The sequence below is a fragment of the Lepisma saccharinum genome, chromosome 10 (assembly GCF_977018435.1).
Source record: "Lepisma saccharinum chromosome 10, izLepSacc3.1, whole genome shotgun sequence".
NCBI classification, from domain to species: domain Eukaryota; kingdom Metazoa; phylum Arthropoda; class Insecta; order Zygentoma; family Lepismatidae; genus Lepisma; species Lepisma saccharinum.
Window position 1 is genome coordinate 44,734,991 of NC_139238.1, and position 17,154 is coordinate 44,752,144.

At 38.7% G+C, this 17,154-nt stretch overlaps 1 protein-coding gene across 2 annotated transcripts in view; it reads right to left on the reverse strand.

Moving 5' to 3' along the window:
* Positions 1–17,154, reverse strand: part of LOC145993891 (PR domain zinc finger protein 15-like) — a 128,860-nt gene that overhangs the window by 91,847 nt on the left and 19,859 nt on the right. For both annotated transcript variants that reach the window (XM_083129780.1, XM_083129781.1), the window contains exons 3-5: positions 15,302–15,484; positions 10,449–10,571; positions 6,182–6,298 (exon numbers count right to left, since the gene is read on the reverse strand). In XM_083129780.1, coding sequence (XP_082985906.1) covers positions 6,182–6,298; positions 10,449–10,571; positions 15,302–15,484 — 423 coding nt within the window. The remainder of the gene's footprint in view (positions 1–6,181; positions 6,299–10,448; positions 10,572–15,301; positions 15,485–17,154) is intronic.

Here is a 17,154-nt window from a genome sequence, read left to right on the forward strand (position 1 = left end):
TACGTCACACTTACGGAACAATAATAAAGTGCCAACAATTGCCAAGATATTGCAAAAAAAGCAGCTAAATTACTAAGTAAACTGTTTAACGTAAAATTGATAGCATTAACGTGGAATCTTCGGTGAACAATAAACACAAAGACGTTATAGTTACGTTACAGCACAAAGAATAATAGTAACTGTATAATAAGTAACTCTGTGTCTAGGCGTCATTTATTGGGGCTCCAAATTTCATTCTAAGATTTATTCTAAGATTTATTTTCAGATTAATGTAGCAAAAGAAAACTGTTCAGCTTTCTGAAAATTCTCGTCTGTTTTCATCTGGGCCTATTTCAGGAATGGGCTTAATGCTGCAGCATCAATAGCACCCACCTTAATCTGGTCCTGCCGATAACCAATATTCTACCGATCCGATATAAAATTCAAATGATTCATTGACCTCGTTAATAAATGTATGTTACACGAGATCAACTTCAATAAAAAGTGCAGAATGGAGATTATACGTTTATTTCGCTTAAAAATTACAACAAATGGTACAATATTGCACTAAATTGTAAGATATTTATAGATATATCAGATAATATCGGCCAATACCGATAGAGTACCGATTAATATGTTCCATCCCTAATATTGGTATTCTACTGATCTTATATAAAATTTGAAATGTTTACACAACACATATACTAACCTCCTTAATTATGTAACCAGGTGATTTATAGACATCTGACAAATATCGTAAACGACAACAAATGTCATACTGGTACATCCAAGAAACATCAGATTCATAAGAGTGCAATGTCGGATGTCACAGAATGAGAAAGATCGAACTGCTAAGTTTGACTAAAATCGCAAGCTTAAACAGAGCCAAAAAGTTTGTTCAATGAAATGTGGTACCACAGCAGACAAACTCGGATGCACAAGGCTCTGTATATGCATGCCATTTTTGTCAGATGTTGCAGTCCGAAGACATCCAAAAACAATCAATTTTATAAGAGCGATTTTTGTCGCATGTTGTTGTGAGACATTTTGTCGAAGTTAAATGTTAAGTCGGATGGCGATATCCGACAAAAATCATATGCATCAATTGAGCCTAAAATGTCCATCGGACAAATGCTGTACCACGACATTTGACAAACTACAGGGTTGCATAGTCAGGGTGGCTACAAACAAGCAGAAATGAAATTCCCTGACTTTTCCAGGTTTTCCAGGACAAAAATTTACATTTTTCCCTGACAATTACAAACTAAACTAAATCGATGTTTTTCCAAATAGAAATAATAAACTCACACAGATCCACGTATGGTTTTGTTAATTACCAATATTATCTTATATGAAATTGACTTAATTTCTCTATTCTCTATGATTTGAATTCAAACTGCAAAATAGTGAATTTGGAAAATTATTACAATTCACAAGCTAGGGAAGGATTACGGAATTTTGTCAGTAAGTTTAAAATAAAATACTTGATTATTTTCAAAGTTACGACTAAATGAGATAAGAGAGAAGAGTGAATGATTAATAAATACAATTTGTAATTTATCAGTCTCCTTATACATTCTCGGTATTATATGTTGATATTTCCACTGAGGTTTGGAACCCTCTGCTTGCAAGAACCATGAGTGCGGACTCATTTTTCAATGCATAAAGCTATACTTCTCTCTTCTCTGTAAAGCAAACAATGCCGATATATTATTATTGCCATTATCTTCTTTTGAATTTTTAGTGTTAAGTTTCCCAAAATTCGCGTTTTTGTTTTAGAACATTAATCTGCCTAATATACCGAAACGTAATACTCCATTGTGCATTTAAATTATTATTTTAAATTGTAGTTCACATGGTCTGACGTATTTTAGTGACAGTTTGATACGTTGGAACAGATTTTTGAGGAAGTAAAAATAATGTGATCCCCTGCACTTTTCCATGAAGGTGTACAGTAGGGGTGTGGAGTTAGGGCCCTACACTTTCCTGATCACGGCTGAAGGTAGGGGTGATGTGATCAGCACCACGCTCCTGGCTACCTTTAACCCTCAAAGTTTCCTCAAGGTACCAGTTTCATATGATGCTGGGTGGGCGCCGGAGCAGTTTGAATAGGTGGAAAACAACCCGGTTCTCCCCCGTAGGGGATCGACCCTGGGTCTCTCGCATAGTAGTCAGATGCCCTAACGACTGAGCTCCATTATTACTCACTCGACAAATTCCGATGGTGCGAACTTAGCTTGGTAATTCAAAACATATCTCGTGCGACAAATACGAAGATGTGGCTCCCGTGTGACGGTAGTTACGCACTCGATCTCCTGTTAGAACCCTGCCACTTTGCTCTGTGATGCAAATAGTTTTGATAGAAGTTGAAAAAATCGTGGGAAATACATGATTTAATGTGGCTGTCTGAATTATTCCATGTACGTACAACTCTAAAGTTTAGTCTTGAGTAAAATGTTGGAAAACTTGCATGTTCTATGTACACAAACATGGCCTAGAAAAGACAAGAATGTTGGATTTTATAGACTTTTTCGTTGTTTTAGGCGATATTTCGCGGGCGAAAAATGTGTCTAGACATCACTGCACATTCCTAAACATAAATTCGCAGCAATTACCATTTTTCACGGTTTTGGCGCTTGCGAAAAATCAATGTCCCAACTAATTGGAAATTACTTTCTGGCCACCCGTCGTATAAATCAGTAGATGGAAAGTGAAAATTTAGCAGGGCTGGCAGAGAAAAGTTAATTCTTGAAGAAAGTGATTTGCTTTTATGATTGAATGATTCGAGTAAATATGATATTAAAATATTTACGTATTTATTATTAGTATTTCATTTCATAATATTGGACATTAACCTTACTCAGTGAGAGATATTAATGACCATCTCTCATCAGTTTAAACAGACAGGACAGAGAGTGGCGTTAATTTCATTGCAATACTAGTGTTGCAGTAAATTTTGAGGTTGGGAGCATGCACTTTCCAATTTTTATAACGTTCACCAATGCAGTTTAGGTTTCGTGATAGTATTCAATATATATCTTCTTGATATCTAAGAATAGTACAATGTCATTGTAAACTTGAATAGTACAATGTCATTGTAAACTTATGTTAACTTGTGCGAAACCAGTAATACGTCAGGACGATGAAAGAAAACCTCCGTAAGCACTGCTACATTAAATAAGGTGAAGTGTGCCAGAAGAGTAATAAAATTCCTGCAGCATAATTGCAGTCTAAAGTTCTTCTTGTTTATGCATGCATTTTTTGTTGGATGTTGCAGTCCATGCAATTTCTGTCGCATGTTGTAGTGAGATACTTTGTCGGGTGGCGATATTCCACAAAAATCGTATGTATCAATGGACCACAAAAATCGTATGTATCAATGGAACCTATTTGTTTGCATGTTCCTTCTGTTTGCCCAACAAAATGCCTTACTACGACGTCCAACAACTATTGGACGGCGCCACCCGCTCTTATCCCCTCCATCTGTTGACAGTCCTTACTACTCCCACACCGACAAGAAAAAAAATGATAATTCAATGCATTTTCCACGTAATATTTAGAGGCTTAAGCTTCACTGCCCCGATGATACCATATGGTATCATCAGAGAAAGGTCGTACTCGCCCGATGATACCATATGTATCATGGTGCTGATTACGAAATGAATGGGCTTTTTGGACCTTCATACTCTTATGTTTGGGTGGAAACTCTGACACAGGTCTGGAGCAAGCCTGGGAAATTCATATTGATGACCAACCTCCCCCCTCTCCGCAACATATCCATGCCACATTTCCGAACAGAATTCCACATTTTGGCTCATTATTCTACTTATATGGCACCCAGGAACATGAAATATGTTTCAATCTCTTTGCGAACGTCCACTCTTTGAAGAGAATACTAAGGTTTGCGCTTTCTCCCCAAAATAGCGGGAGAAGAAGAGACAAACTCCAGATTTTTATGTCTCTTTCATTGAAATTGGGGGGTCGTGCCCCTCAAGCCCCTCTTCCTTGGTCCGGCGTTCTGAATTGTACACGGTTGCATGCTCTGATGTTATATCTGAAAACCAAAACTTATCCGAAGTAGATTGCTCCCATAGTGCCAGAGTTATAACAATTTACCTCCAAAAATGCAAATTACTATTTTTAGTAAAAAAATCCCATTTTGGCTTATTCTTCAACTTGTATGGCACCCAAGAACATGAAACATGTTACGTTCTCTTGAGAAATGTCCATTCTTTGAAAAGAATACTAAAGTTTGCACCGTCTCCCCAAAATAGCGGGGGAAGAAGGGGCAAACTCCAGATTTTTTATTTCTCCATTGAAATTCGGGGGTTGTGCCCCCAAGCCCCCCTTCCTCGGTCCGGCGTTCTGAATTGTACACGGCTGCACGCTATGATATTTTATCTGAAAAACAAACCTTATCCGAAGTAGGTTGCTTCCTTAGTGCCCGAGTTATAACAATTTTCTGGGCAATATCCAAATTACTTATTTTTCGTAAAAAACAGAGTTTCACATTTTGGCTTATTATTTAACTTGTATGGCACCCAAGAACATGAAACATTTTTCATTCTCTTGAGAAATATCCATTCTTTGAAAAGAATACTAAAGTTCGCGGCTTCTCCCCAAAATAGTGGGAGAAGAGGGAGGGGCAAACTCCAATTTTTGTTTTTTTTCCATTGAAATTCCTCAATCCGGTGTTCTGATTTGTACACAGTTGCATGCGCTGACGATTTAGCTGAAAAACAAAACTTATCCGAAGTAGATTGCTCCCATAGTGCCCGAGTTATAACAATTTTCCTCCAAAGAGTGTGCGAATATAAAATTCCTGCCGAGAACCCCGGGCGAGAGAAATTTCTCTCTCTTTCCTCCTGCTATCAGTGGTTTCTTTCGCCGTGGTTGTGTTATGCATAAAAGGGGCCTAAAAGTTGAGGCCGAAACTTATGAACGAGATTTTTTGTTCCCGTGCAGAGTTAAATAACAATATTTTTAAATAAATAATAAAAAAAAGTCAATGAAGACGAAATTCCCCGACATTTCCCTGACTTTTTTTGACATCTCAAATTCCCTGACTTTTCCAGGTTTTCCAGGTCTGTCGCCACCCTGATAGTGCCCTTATTTGTTTCCATGTTCCTTCAGAATGTCCGACAAAATGCCGTACTACGACATCTGACAACTATCAGACGGTGCCACAGTGGTATGCTTCCCACTCTCCATCCCCTCTTTGTTGACAGTACTGTCCCCTTACTACTCCCATACAGACAAGAAAAAATGATAATTCAATGCATTTTGCATGTAATATTTAGAGGCTTATCATTTTATCTGCACCTCTGGAAATCTATCTCTCTCCCCGTCCCCAACTCCCATCACTAGTTTCTGACACTGTTATTGTGTTGTGCATAAGAGAGGCCTAAAAGTTGATGCTCAGACTTAGCAACAAGATTTCCTGTTCCCATGTAGTGCTTCATAACAACATCTTTAAAGAAAATGCCTGGCACATTCAATCCATCGCATAAAAAAAAGGTCAATGAAGACGAAATTCCCCAACTTTTTTTTTAAACCTCTTAAATTCCGACTTTTCCTGGATTTCCAGGTCTGTCTCCACCCTGTAATATTACCTACATATATACAGGGTTTTTCAAAATTAGTTACCTAAAACTAAAACTGATTAACTAAAAAAAGTATTATTCAATATTGATTCAAATGTGGTTCTAAATACGCACCACACCATGAAGTTTCATTTCTAGGCTGCCAGAGATCAGTCGCTGTTACAGGTGACAACAGGACTAATAAATCAGTTGACAAGACTTTTACAGTGGTATGGAGTGTGTGTGGTTCTAAGAAACGCAGTCCGTAGTTACCATTCACAGTGTTTCAGAAAGTTCCACCTCAAGCAAACACTCAAATTCTGGTACAATTGCTTTATTATCACAGGCTGTGTTGCACACAGAGAAGGCGGTCACACTTGTATGGGATACAGTTTCATATCGATGAGATATTTGCCGAGTGTTAAAAAGGGAGCCATATCGAACATTTATAAGAAACTTGAAGTTCTGTAGAATTTAAGACAGTAAATAAATTATGTAAGTATTATACAAATGGAGTTATTTAAGTTTTAGCTAACTAACTATGAATGATCCTGTATATAATGGTCAATATCAATCAAGTACTGGTTAATCTGCACTGTACCTGAACATATTTAACTCACCTCTACAACCAATGTAGCTACTCCTATCTTCACAGCATAATAGGGAGCATACCAGACTTTCAGTTCATCTTCATAATGAATATCCTTCATCACAGTGTAATATATGTCATCCTTCATCTGAAAATTTGATTATACACACAATTTTAGCAAAATTATAGTTTCTTAATTCTGAGGAATTAATTTCATATTAAACTCTTGACTAACTGGTGGGTTTTAGTATATATTTTCCTTAATTTGACCAGTCAGACTAGCTCTTATTGTTTTCATAAAGTTACTCCACTCACCGTTCCAATAGAACAAACTGGAAAAATCTTGCCAGGTTTTATATTTTCCAAACTTTTTGAGTTATTCATCTTGGTCTCTTGAAATATGTAATATTAAGGTTCCATAGTGGTTGTCTAGTCGGTAGGGTATCTGACTTGAGTGATTCTCAGGGTGGGTGATTTAAGGTCAGAATTTTTCTGGCCTTGTCCCTGCATAAAGCAGCTCTGGGACTCACCCAACCTTAAATCAATGGGTACCTTGGGACAACCCCGAAGGTTAAAGGCAGACAGAGCATGGTGCTGACCACATCAGCTTCATAATGGCTGAGATCGAGAATGTGTGGGGCCCTACCCTCACATCCCCCTAAATGTGCCTTCATGACATGGATAAATAATCACCGTTCCTCCACCCAAAACTCCGATTTCACAGTTGCCATCCACACCAACAGCCATAACACCACCTTCAATAACTGCTTCCGTGTTGCCATCATCCACCTTTTACCCCCCCCCGCTCTGACACATCTTTCCGCAGGCGATGGGAAAGGGCCTATATAGCAGGCATGCACGCCACTATACCCCCCGGACTCAACCTAGCCAACCAGTAACTCTTTCCTCTCCTCCCCGAAACTACCCACCCACCTTACAGTAAACACTGGCTAAAGTATTTTGTGTTTCCTTTCAACTGTTTCTGGCAACACTGACCGTAGAGACGCTACGGTCAGTATTCTGTGCCTCTACTCAAAGTGTCGTCGATCTTTTATCTACCTTCTTGAAAATGCGACTCAGATCGCGAAATATTGAATTATTTCTATTCATGTGGTAAGTGTTTACTGTCTCCTTCATTATTTGTGTGTATATATATATATATATATATATATATATATATATATATATATATATTAGGGATGGGACGATATGAAATTTTGGCCGATACCGATAACCGATATTTTACCGATCCGATATAAAATTAGAAATGGTCCTGGAAGAACCTGAAAGATTCATTGACCTCCTTAAAAACTGTGTGTTTCAAAGTGACTGCAGTTCAAGAGAAATTGCATATTTAGACATTTACTTTTTTAAAAAGTAGGGCATGGAGATTATCCATAAAAATTACAACAAAAATGGTAGAATTTTGAACTAAACTATCAGATATTTATCGATATATCGGATCGGTAAAATAATCGGTAATTTTACCGATAATCCGATATGCCTATATCGGCCGATACCGATAGAGTACCGATTAATCGGTCCCATCCCTAATATATATATATATATATATATAAATGAAAGGAGGTAAAAGGAAACACTCACCGGACAGTAGAAAAATTCAAAACACTCCTTCACCACACATCCAACACCCCCCTGCCCATAGATGCAACCGCCCCAGGTGCAAGACCTGCCCCAGCCTCATCACTTCTCACACCCTCCAGTTGCACACGGCCACTGGCAAATTTACTCTCCATCCCAAAGGGACCTGCCATGCCTCAAACCTTATCTACATCCTCACCTGCAACATCTGTGGTGATTTTTACCTGGGGGAAACATCAACAGCCCTCAACCTCCGCATCAATAACCACCGCTCCTCCACCCACAACCTGGACTTCACTGTCGCCGTCCACACCAACCACCACAACATCAGTTTCAACGACTGCTTCCGGGGAGTTATCATCCATCTCCTACCCCAACCAGCCAACACCTCTGTTCGCAAAAGCGGCCATGAGTTCAACCACTCCACCTGGCCTGAACAAGGCCACCCAGTAATGCCCAACCCTCACCCACCCATCCTCCCGCCCTCCCAACTCATCCTACACACTCACAGTTTATGATGAGCCTGGTGACGAAACAGTGTTTTTTTCGTTCTACACACCACTTCTTCTTCGATGGGGACCTGGCAACTCTGCAGGGCCCCAACTTCCGGTTCCATCTATTTCTCCTCACACAATGATGCTATGAAATTAGCGAAAATTTTGAATTTTTCTACTGTCCGGTGAGTGTTTCCTTTTACCTTCTTTGATTTTTACTTAGCCCTTTTGGCCTTCCTTGCTTTTATCCTATATATATATATATATATATAAAATAAGGTAAAAGGAAACACTCACCGGACAGTAGAAAAATTAAAATTTTCGCTAACTTCGTAGCATCATCGGTGTGAGGAGAAAGAGACGGAACCGGAACTTATATATGCATGGAGAACTTTACCTATTTTCCACTGTAGAATGACTTTCATTACATGATATTAACTAGAGGGAGAAAAAAACAACTGTTGTGCTGAATAACCATTCATCTAGTGGATCCTGTAGATGAAAATAATGATAAAAACAACAATACAAGGGGCCTTGTCGGTGGCATAGAGGTAACATCATAATCTTGTAATGAAGGGATTCCAGGTTCAATACCTAGTGGAGGCACATAGTGGTTAGGATCTTCAAATGTATGTCCAGTTCCAATTAGCCTTACTGCACATAAAGTGGACTTAAACAACAAAACAAACAAAAAAAAAAAAGCCTTCAAACAATACAACAATAATTGTCATTATTACATTTACTATTTCTACTATTCACTTTCATGTCAACAGTCATCTCTACAAAAATTTCTGGCGATGCCCATGATCAACACTGAAATTTTGGAACTCTAACACGGATCACACCAAGGGTTAAACACGAGGGGTGTCCCATAAGTAGTGAGCCTGATAGGGTTCCCATAGTTCAATCTGAAAATAATTTGGGGATTTGAAATAGCAATTCTTTGTAAGTGTATATGCAAAGCGATGTCCAGTTCGAGCCATCCTATATGTCTTTGCAGGAGCTAGAAGTGTGCTAAGTGCGTAACATCAGAAAAATTTAAGAGAGAAGAGATATGAGCAGTGATCAATTATCTCTTGAAAAAGAGGTTCAGTCCCAAGGAAATCCATGAGGATATGGTGACAACATTAGGAGAGGATGCTCCATCCTTGGCCACAGTGAAGAGATGGGTAGCCGAATTTAAGCGAGGGAGAGTGAGTGAGTGTGGAAGATGACCCTTGCCCAGGCAGGCCAATGGAGATGGTGACACAAGGCACAAGAATATTCTTGCAGACAGACGTGTGACACTGCGATATATTGCAGAGGAACTGAAGATGTACATATCAACAGTGGAATGCATTGTGCATGACCAGTTGGGGATGAAAAAGGTTTCTTCGCGTTGGGTTCCAAAATTTCTGACTAGTGAACAAAAGTTGACAAGATGCATGATCTCAGAACGAAATCTTGAGGTGTTCCAGACCGATTCAGATGGATTTGTTGAACGACTTGTGACTGTTGATGAAACCTGGGCTCATCACTATGTACCGGAGCCAATACAGGCATCAAAACAGTGGAAACACCCCAGTTCCCCCACCCCAAAGAAGGCAAAGTCCGGCCCCTCTGCTGGGAAAGTGATGACAACAGTCTTCTGGAACTCTAAGGGTGTTTTGATGGTTGATCTTCTCCAAAAGGGAAACACTATGACCGAATAGAATTATGCTTCCCTCGTGAGGCTATTACGGGGTGTTTTGAAGACTAAGAGACGGGGAAAGCTCTCTAAAGGGGTGATTCTGTATCAGGACAATGCACGTGTTCACACATTGCTTGTTGCGATGGCAACCATCCGTGATTGTGGGTTCGAATTGTTGGAACATCCCCCTTATTCACCTGATCTTGCTCCGTCAGACTTCATTTCTTCCCTAACCTGAAAAAAGCTTTGGGCAGTGTGATGATGATGTAATCAGTGCTGTGGGTGGCTGTTTTGCAAGCCTTGAGGAAAGCTTTTATGACACTGGGATAAAAGCACTGCAGAAGCGTTGGCAAAAGTGTGTGGACCTGCAGGGAGACTACATAGAAAAATAAGTTGCTATTGTGGTCCCATCCTGTTCTCTTCTAGGTTAGACTCGCTAGTTATGGGATACCCCTCATAGTTCTAATCACTTAACTATACAGGATATGATAATAAGGATACACACTGTGCTTCTTGCTTTGAAGTGCATTTACCTGGTAGCATATTAAGTTTTGCTCCTTAGCATTTCTAGCAGGAGCAACTAAACACATCCAGTTGCAAGCATCTTCATCGCTTACATCTAAATAGCAGCTCTCCTCTGGTGCCTTCCTGAAAATCTGAGAAACAAGTTCAAATTGAATTAATGGATTAAGTCATGATGCATTATGAACTAAAAAATAATGTACAATTACAAAAACACAATGGCAGTGTTTAAATACCCTCTAGTATACAAAATTTATTTGTTAAACACAAACATATGGAAAACTTCTTCTTCTTCTTATGGCGCTACAGTCCACTGATGAACCTTGGCCTCCTCTGTGATTTGTCTCCATCTATCTCCACCTTTCGCCACAACTTTCCAATTTCTATACTGGAGCTTCCGAACATCCTCATCCACTCCATCCACCCATCTTAATTTAGGCCTTCCTCGTTTCCTTTGTCCACCTGGGCTATCCAACATCACTCTCTTTGCAGGGTCACTGTCACTCATGCGCATCACATGACCTGCCCATCTTAATCTAGCCACCTTTATTACACCAATAACTGTTGGTTCTTGATATAAGTCGTAGAGCTCCTTATTAAATCGCTTTCTCCATTTTCCATTCTCACATACTGGTCCCAATATTCTTCGTAATATCTTTCTTTCAAAGGTCTCTACCAACTCTTCATCTTTCCTTGAACTGGTCCAAGTTTCCGCAGCATAAGTCAATACAGGTCTTATCAGCGTCTTGTAAAGTATTAACTTAGTTGTTCTGGACAATATGGTGCTCTTAAAATGTCTCTGTAGTCCATAATAGGCCCTATTCGCTGCTATAAGTCGTGCCTTTACTTCCTCCTGTGAATCATTTTCATATGTCACAACAGAACCCAGGTAGATAAAGGTATCCACTCTATAAAATGTATAATTAGCCATTGCTATGGTCGGTGATGGATTATATCTGTGTGCTTTGCCTGCTGCCATGTACTTAGTCTTCCCTTCATTCACCACCAATCCCATCTTTTTTCCTTCCCTTTCTATGGCCAGAAATGCTTCTTCCACTGCATGTAGAGATCTTCCTACTATGTCCACATCATCTGCATATGCAAGTATCTGGATTGACTTATAATATTTGGTACCCCTAATTTGCACCCGAGCTTCCCGTATAACCTTCTCTAAGGCAATGTTAAACAACAAACAGGACAGCACATCGCCTTGTCTTAGTCCATTTTCTATTTCAACAGGTTCTGAGAGTTGTCCTCCTACTCTTATCTTACTATTAGAGCCCTCCATAGTTATCCTCACCATTCTTATTAATCCTATTGGAATTCCGAGATCTTTCATTGCCAGATATAGTTGGGTCCTGTTTATACTATCGTATGCAGATTTAAAATCAAGAAATAGATGGTGCGTTCCTATCCCAAACTCCAGCGTTTTCTCCAGTATTTGCCTTAAGGTGAATATCTGGTTAATTGTAGATTTCCCTGGCCTGAACCCACATTGATATGATCCAATGCCCTTTTCTACATATGGTAGTAGTCTTTTATATATAATTCTTGCAAATACTTTATATGCAACGTTCAACAATGTAATTCCACGATAGTTTGCACACTCCATCATGTCCCCTTTCTTGTGGATAGGTACTATGATACCCGTCCTCCATTCACTTGGCATCTGTCCCTTTTTCCAGATTATGTTTATTATTTCCTTCAAGCCTCTAATGACACTCTCGCCTAAATGCTTAAGCAGCTCTGCTTGCAAGTTATCTATACCAGGTGATTTACTATTTTTCAATATCTTGACTGCCTCCCATACTTCATCTAACTTTGGACTTTCTATGCCCTCTTCTCCTTCCTCTTCTTCATTTAATCCTTCTTCCAGCATACCTGCTACATCTGCACTGCCATTCAATACATCATTAAAATGCCTTCTCCACCTTTCTAAAATTTCATTAGTGTCACTAATTATATCGCCTGTTTCATTTCTACAGACTGTTGTCCTTGGTTTAAAAACATCTTTTGTATTATTTACCAGCTTATACATCTGTCTTACATTCTTCTGCTCATGCAGGCTTTCCAACTGCTTCATCTCTTGCTTCATCCATTCCCTTTTTCTTTTCCTATGGACTCTCTTCTCAATCCTTCTTTTCTCTTGATATTCATCCCTAGCTCTCCTTGTTGCACTTCTTTGCTGCATCCTCTTATATACATCATTCTTTTCTTTGGTTACATTTTGACATTCCTCATCGAACCACGTTTCTTTCTTTACTGGCTTTTGTGTTTCAAGTATTTCCTTTGCTACATTACTGATCCTCAGCTTATATCTGTCCCACCTCTCATCTACATTTTCCACTTCTGCCGGTTTCATCCCGACGAATCCCTCTTGTAGTTTACTTCTGTACCTCTCAACCACCGTTGGATTTCTTAACTGCGTGACATTAAATTTAATCAGGCTAGCCGCCTTCATTTTTCGACTATTAGATATTCTTGCTCTAATCCTTCCCATAATCAAATAATGGTCGGAATCGATATTAGCCCCTCTAAAAGATCTAACATCAATGATATCTGATCTATGTCTACAATCTATTAGCATGTGGTCAATTTGATTGTAAGTTTTTCCATCCGGGGCTCTCCATGTCATTTTATGAATATCCTTGTGCTGGAACAGAGTTGTTGTTATTACTTGATTCCGAGATGCTGCAAACATTATTAGCCTCATACCATTGTTATTTGTTACTTTATGCATACTTTGTTTACCAATTGTTGGTTGATACACGTCTTCAATGCCTATCTGGGCATTGAAGTCTCCAATTACTATTTTTATGTCATTTTTTGGGCAATCATCAAATGCTTTCTCTAACGCATCATAGAAATCTTCTTTTACATCATCTGTGGATACTTCCGTGGGTGCATGTGCATTGATTATACTGTAATTAAAGAACTCTCCTTTAACTCTTAATGTCGATAATCTTGAACTTATAGCTTTAAATCCTATCACTAGATGTTTTAGTTGTTTATGTATTATAAACCCAGTTCCTAGCATATGCAGCCTTTCATCACAGCTATAGAATACAGTTGCTTCTCTCTTTTCCAAAACTCCTTTTCCGATCCAACGTACTTCTTGCAATGCCACTATCGCAGGCTTATAATTATTTAGTTGATCCAGCAACATCCTCAATGCACCTGCCCTATACAAAGATAGCACATTCCAGCTCCCTACATATAGATCCCTTCCCTTTCCATAATTCGCTTGTCCATTGTTCACGCCAGTCTCGTAACGTGGTTCCTTTTGTGGGATGGGGTTGTCGGCCCCACGCCCAACCCCCATTCTTGGAGGACCAGGATTTGTTTAGGGTTTACTCCCGTAGGGCAGCTGGCTTCACTATGCCTTACGAGTCTGCCCCACCCTTGGTTTTCTGTCAGGGTATACTTCCCTTAGCCTTTGGGGATCCCTCCTCTCCCTGCAAGGCAGCAGGGGCTGAGCTTAGTTAGTGGCGGCTCTCCTCGCCACATCGCAGGATTTTCATCGGAGCCTTGCAGTATTTACCGAGATGCAGTTGCCACTCCACATCTCGCTGTCTCCTCCAATCCTGCTGCTGCTTGTCCGCGACTGTTTCCAGCTAGCCAACATATCTGCTGGCCGTTCCCCTATCTGCAACCTGGGGACGCGCCTGGTGGCATACAGCTCTGCCTCTGGGAAGATAACCCAGCCCAGGAACATATGGAAAACAAAGATTTAAATAATTACCCAGGTGTGGATGAAATTAAATCGGGAACATGTGAAAAAAGATAAACAAGGAGTTACGATGAGAGATTTAGTGAGCATGAAAAATTTATCAGTGAGGAGAATCCTGGAACTGGCCTGAGTGAACATATGATATTTACAAATAATTTAATTGGAGTCATAATGAATATAAAATTCATAGTCTAACATTTTTTTGCACACATTTGCAAGTCTATTATCATCTTTGTAGCATTTCAAAAATTGAATATGAGGGGAATGCGTTAGTAAATAGGTCACAAAGAGTTATGAAAGAGATGATAATACTAGTAAGCAGTTTTGTAAGTGGACCCTCAATTTTTACATTTTTCAGGGGACCCAAGTGAGAAATTTAAAATGTGGGAAAATGTGACATCCAGGAAAGGTTTTACAATACATTGCATTATTAGGACCATGAAGATTGAATGTGCAATGCATGCAAATGTAAAATCGGAAATTGTAGAATCAGGGTTACACTGATATTTCAATATATCCGAGTTTGATGAAGTTAACCCAATAATGCTGTTGGCAGGAAAACTTGGCACTCCTTTATCAGGTACTGTAATTAGTTTTTGGAGCTGGTAAAGCATTTGTTTGATCAACTGGCCTATACACACTTATTCCTGACTTTCTTAGTTTGCTATACAAAAATTGCTTACACACACTCAAATAAATGTAAAAAATTGTTGTTTTACCAAACTAATTTCTTATCTCTATTCTCAAAGAATGTAGTACTGTAGTAGTTCTGTGGGAAATAGGCAGGTTACGCTGGGAGGTAGATAAAAAGGAGAACAATGTGAACTCTGTCATTTAAAATATCTAATTCTGGCAAGTGCAAAAAATATACAACTCACTGACTTTTCCACATTTTTCTAGGTCAGTGTGAATGATCCTAAAGTATAAAAAGGACGTTAAAAAATTAACGTTAAAAACTGTATTTATGGATGAGAGTATGTTGTTCCTACTTTAAGATCTTTAGAACTACGTTTCGGAGACTAACTATCCCCTTCTTCAGGTTCGTATGAAAAAACTAGGTACTTAACATAGTACCATGTCGAAATGTAATAAAAGGATTGTGGACAAGGCACATTGAGAGAACATCATCCTTACCTTCAGAGGGAAAGAACCGCTGGGCTGTGTCTGTACCTTCTTTGCCTGGAATGGCCCAAATTGTGTTCCACGTAAGAACGTAGCTTGTGCGACAACGGTAGTTGTACCATCATCTCGATCTTCAATCACCAAGTTGGCTGGTAGGGTCAATCGGGCTTTTGATGGGGTCTTTGTATCCTGAACCTTAAAAAAAGTAAAAATGTGACATTAATTAGAACTTAGACAAGCTTGAGAGAGATGTATTGAAATGTTGAGCAAAGTGAAAAATTTTACATTAAAGAAATTAAATGAAATTTCTTATGTAAAATATTATTTGTAAAATCGATATGGCTCCACAGATCATTTGTAAATAAACAAATTAGAGTACACATTTTCCATGTTTCAAGGTTGAAATAAATTTTCGGTGTACACAAGTTATCACATTATTTGAACATTTATTGCAAGAAATATTCTGGATATTCTATTATTTATCATATTTTAAAGATATGGAACCAATCTTTATTCATACTCCCTGTACATGTTGGACAATGCCATGAAGGAACATTTAGGGGGATGCACACATAGGGCTCCACATATTCTCGATCTTAAGCATTTTTGGAGGTGATGTGATCGGCATCACAGCCCAGCCACCTTACTATCCATGGTTGCTCTCAGGTACCCATTTATTTTAGGCTGGGCGAACCTGAGAGCTGCTTTATGCAGAGACGAGGCTGGAAATATTCAGAACGTATATCACCCACACCCGAGAAAAGGAAATCCCAAGACAGTCAGACACACTACCGACTAGACCGCCATGGATCCATTATACTTAGTCTGCAGATTACTTAGTACACAGGGTGGTCAATATGCGTGGATACGGAAACATGAATCAAATACTCTGATGCTAAATGTAGTAAAGGAATAAAACTTGTTAAGGTATGTTATCAACATGGTGGTCACTTTTTTACTTAACCCAGGAGAACATGCATGGTAGGATTTGACCGCAAATTTCTTTCATTGCTTGCCTTTTTGCTCAAATGTGTTGGTTTTGCTCTTTCCCCCAATTTATCTATGCTGGACATGTGGGAGATGCACTGGCCAGCTAACAATTTTAACAGTGGCGTTCTACCATTTAAAAGGCAAAGTTCAGTTTCATCTGCGGTGGTTTTGACCGCATGCACTTTCTCATGTTATAGGTTTAACAATACATTTTTATTGGATTTTACCCTACAATTATGAAACCAGGAGAAGAGGATAGGGTTCGAGAAAGAGGAACAACGTGATAAAGAGCTTGGAAGGCAATTTGAAACAGTAAGAAGATACCTCTTTGGCGACGATGAATGTAAATCAGAAAAAGAAAGAAAATACATCCACTGTTCACTCTACACATGCTGTGAACACAGTTAGGTGTTGTTTTTTTTTGTGGAATGTGGAAATGGAAATCTTGATGGCAATGAAGTTGAAGTGGAGTAAAGAGATGAAATAAATAAATTTAAAAAAAAATTGTAGTAGTAAACTAAAACTTTTGTATCAAACTAATGTAAAATTATGTTTGTTTCATAATTACATTGCATACTTACAATAATAAAAATGAACAAGAACAATTACCTATTAAACTTTTGTAAAATCATTCTTCTCTTGCCTATTATATTCTTACAAAATAAGAGAAGAAAATATTTTCTATAAAAAGTGTATTGAACTTTTGAAAACTCTCAAACAGTCTAATTTATTTAAATAAATAATTTAATTTTTTTTAAAAAATACAAAAGGTAGAAGCAAACGAAAAAATACAAGGAGACTAATTTTGAAAAATGTGAAACAACTCCAATAGAACTAAATATTCAAGCATGGTCAATCTCCTCACGTAAGATGTC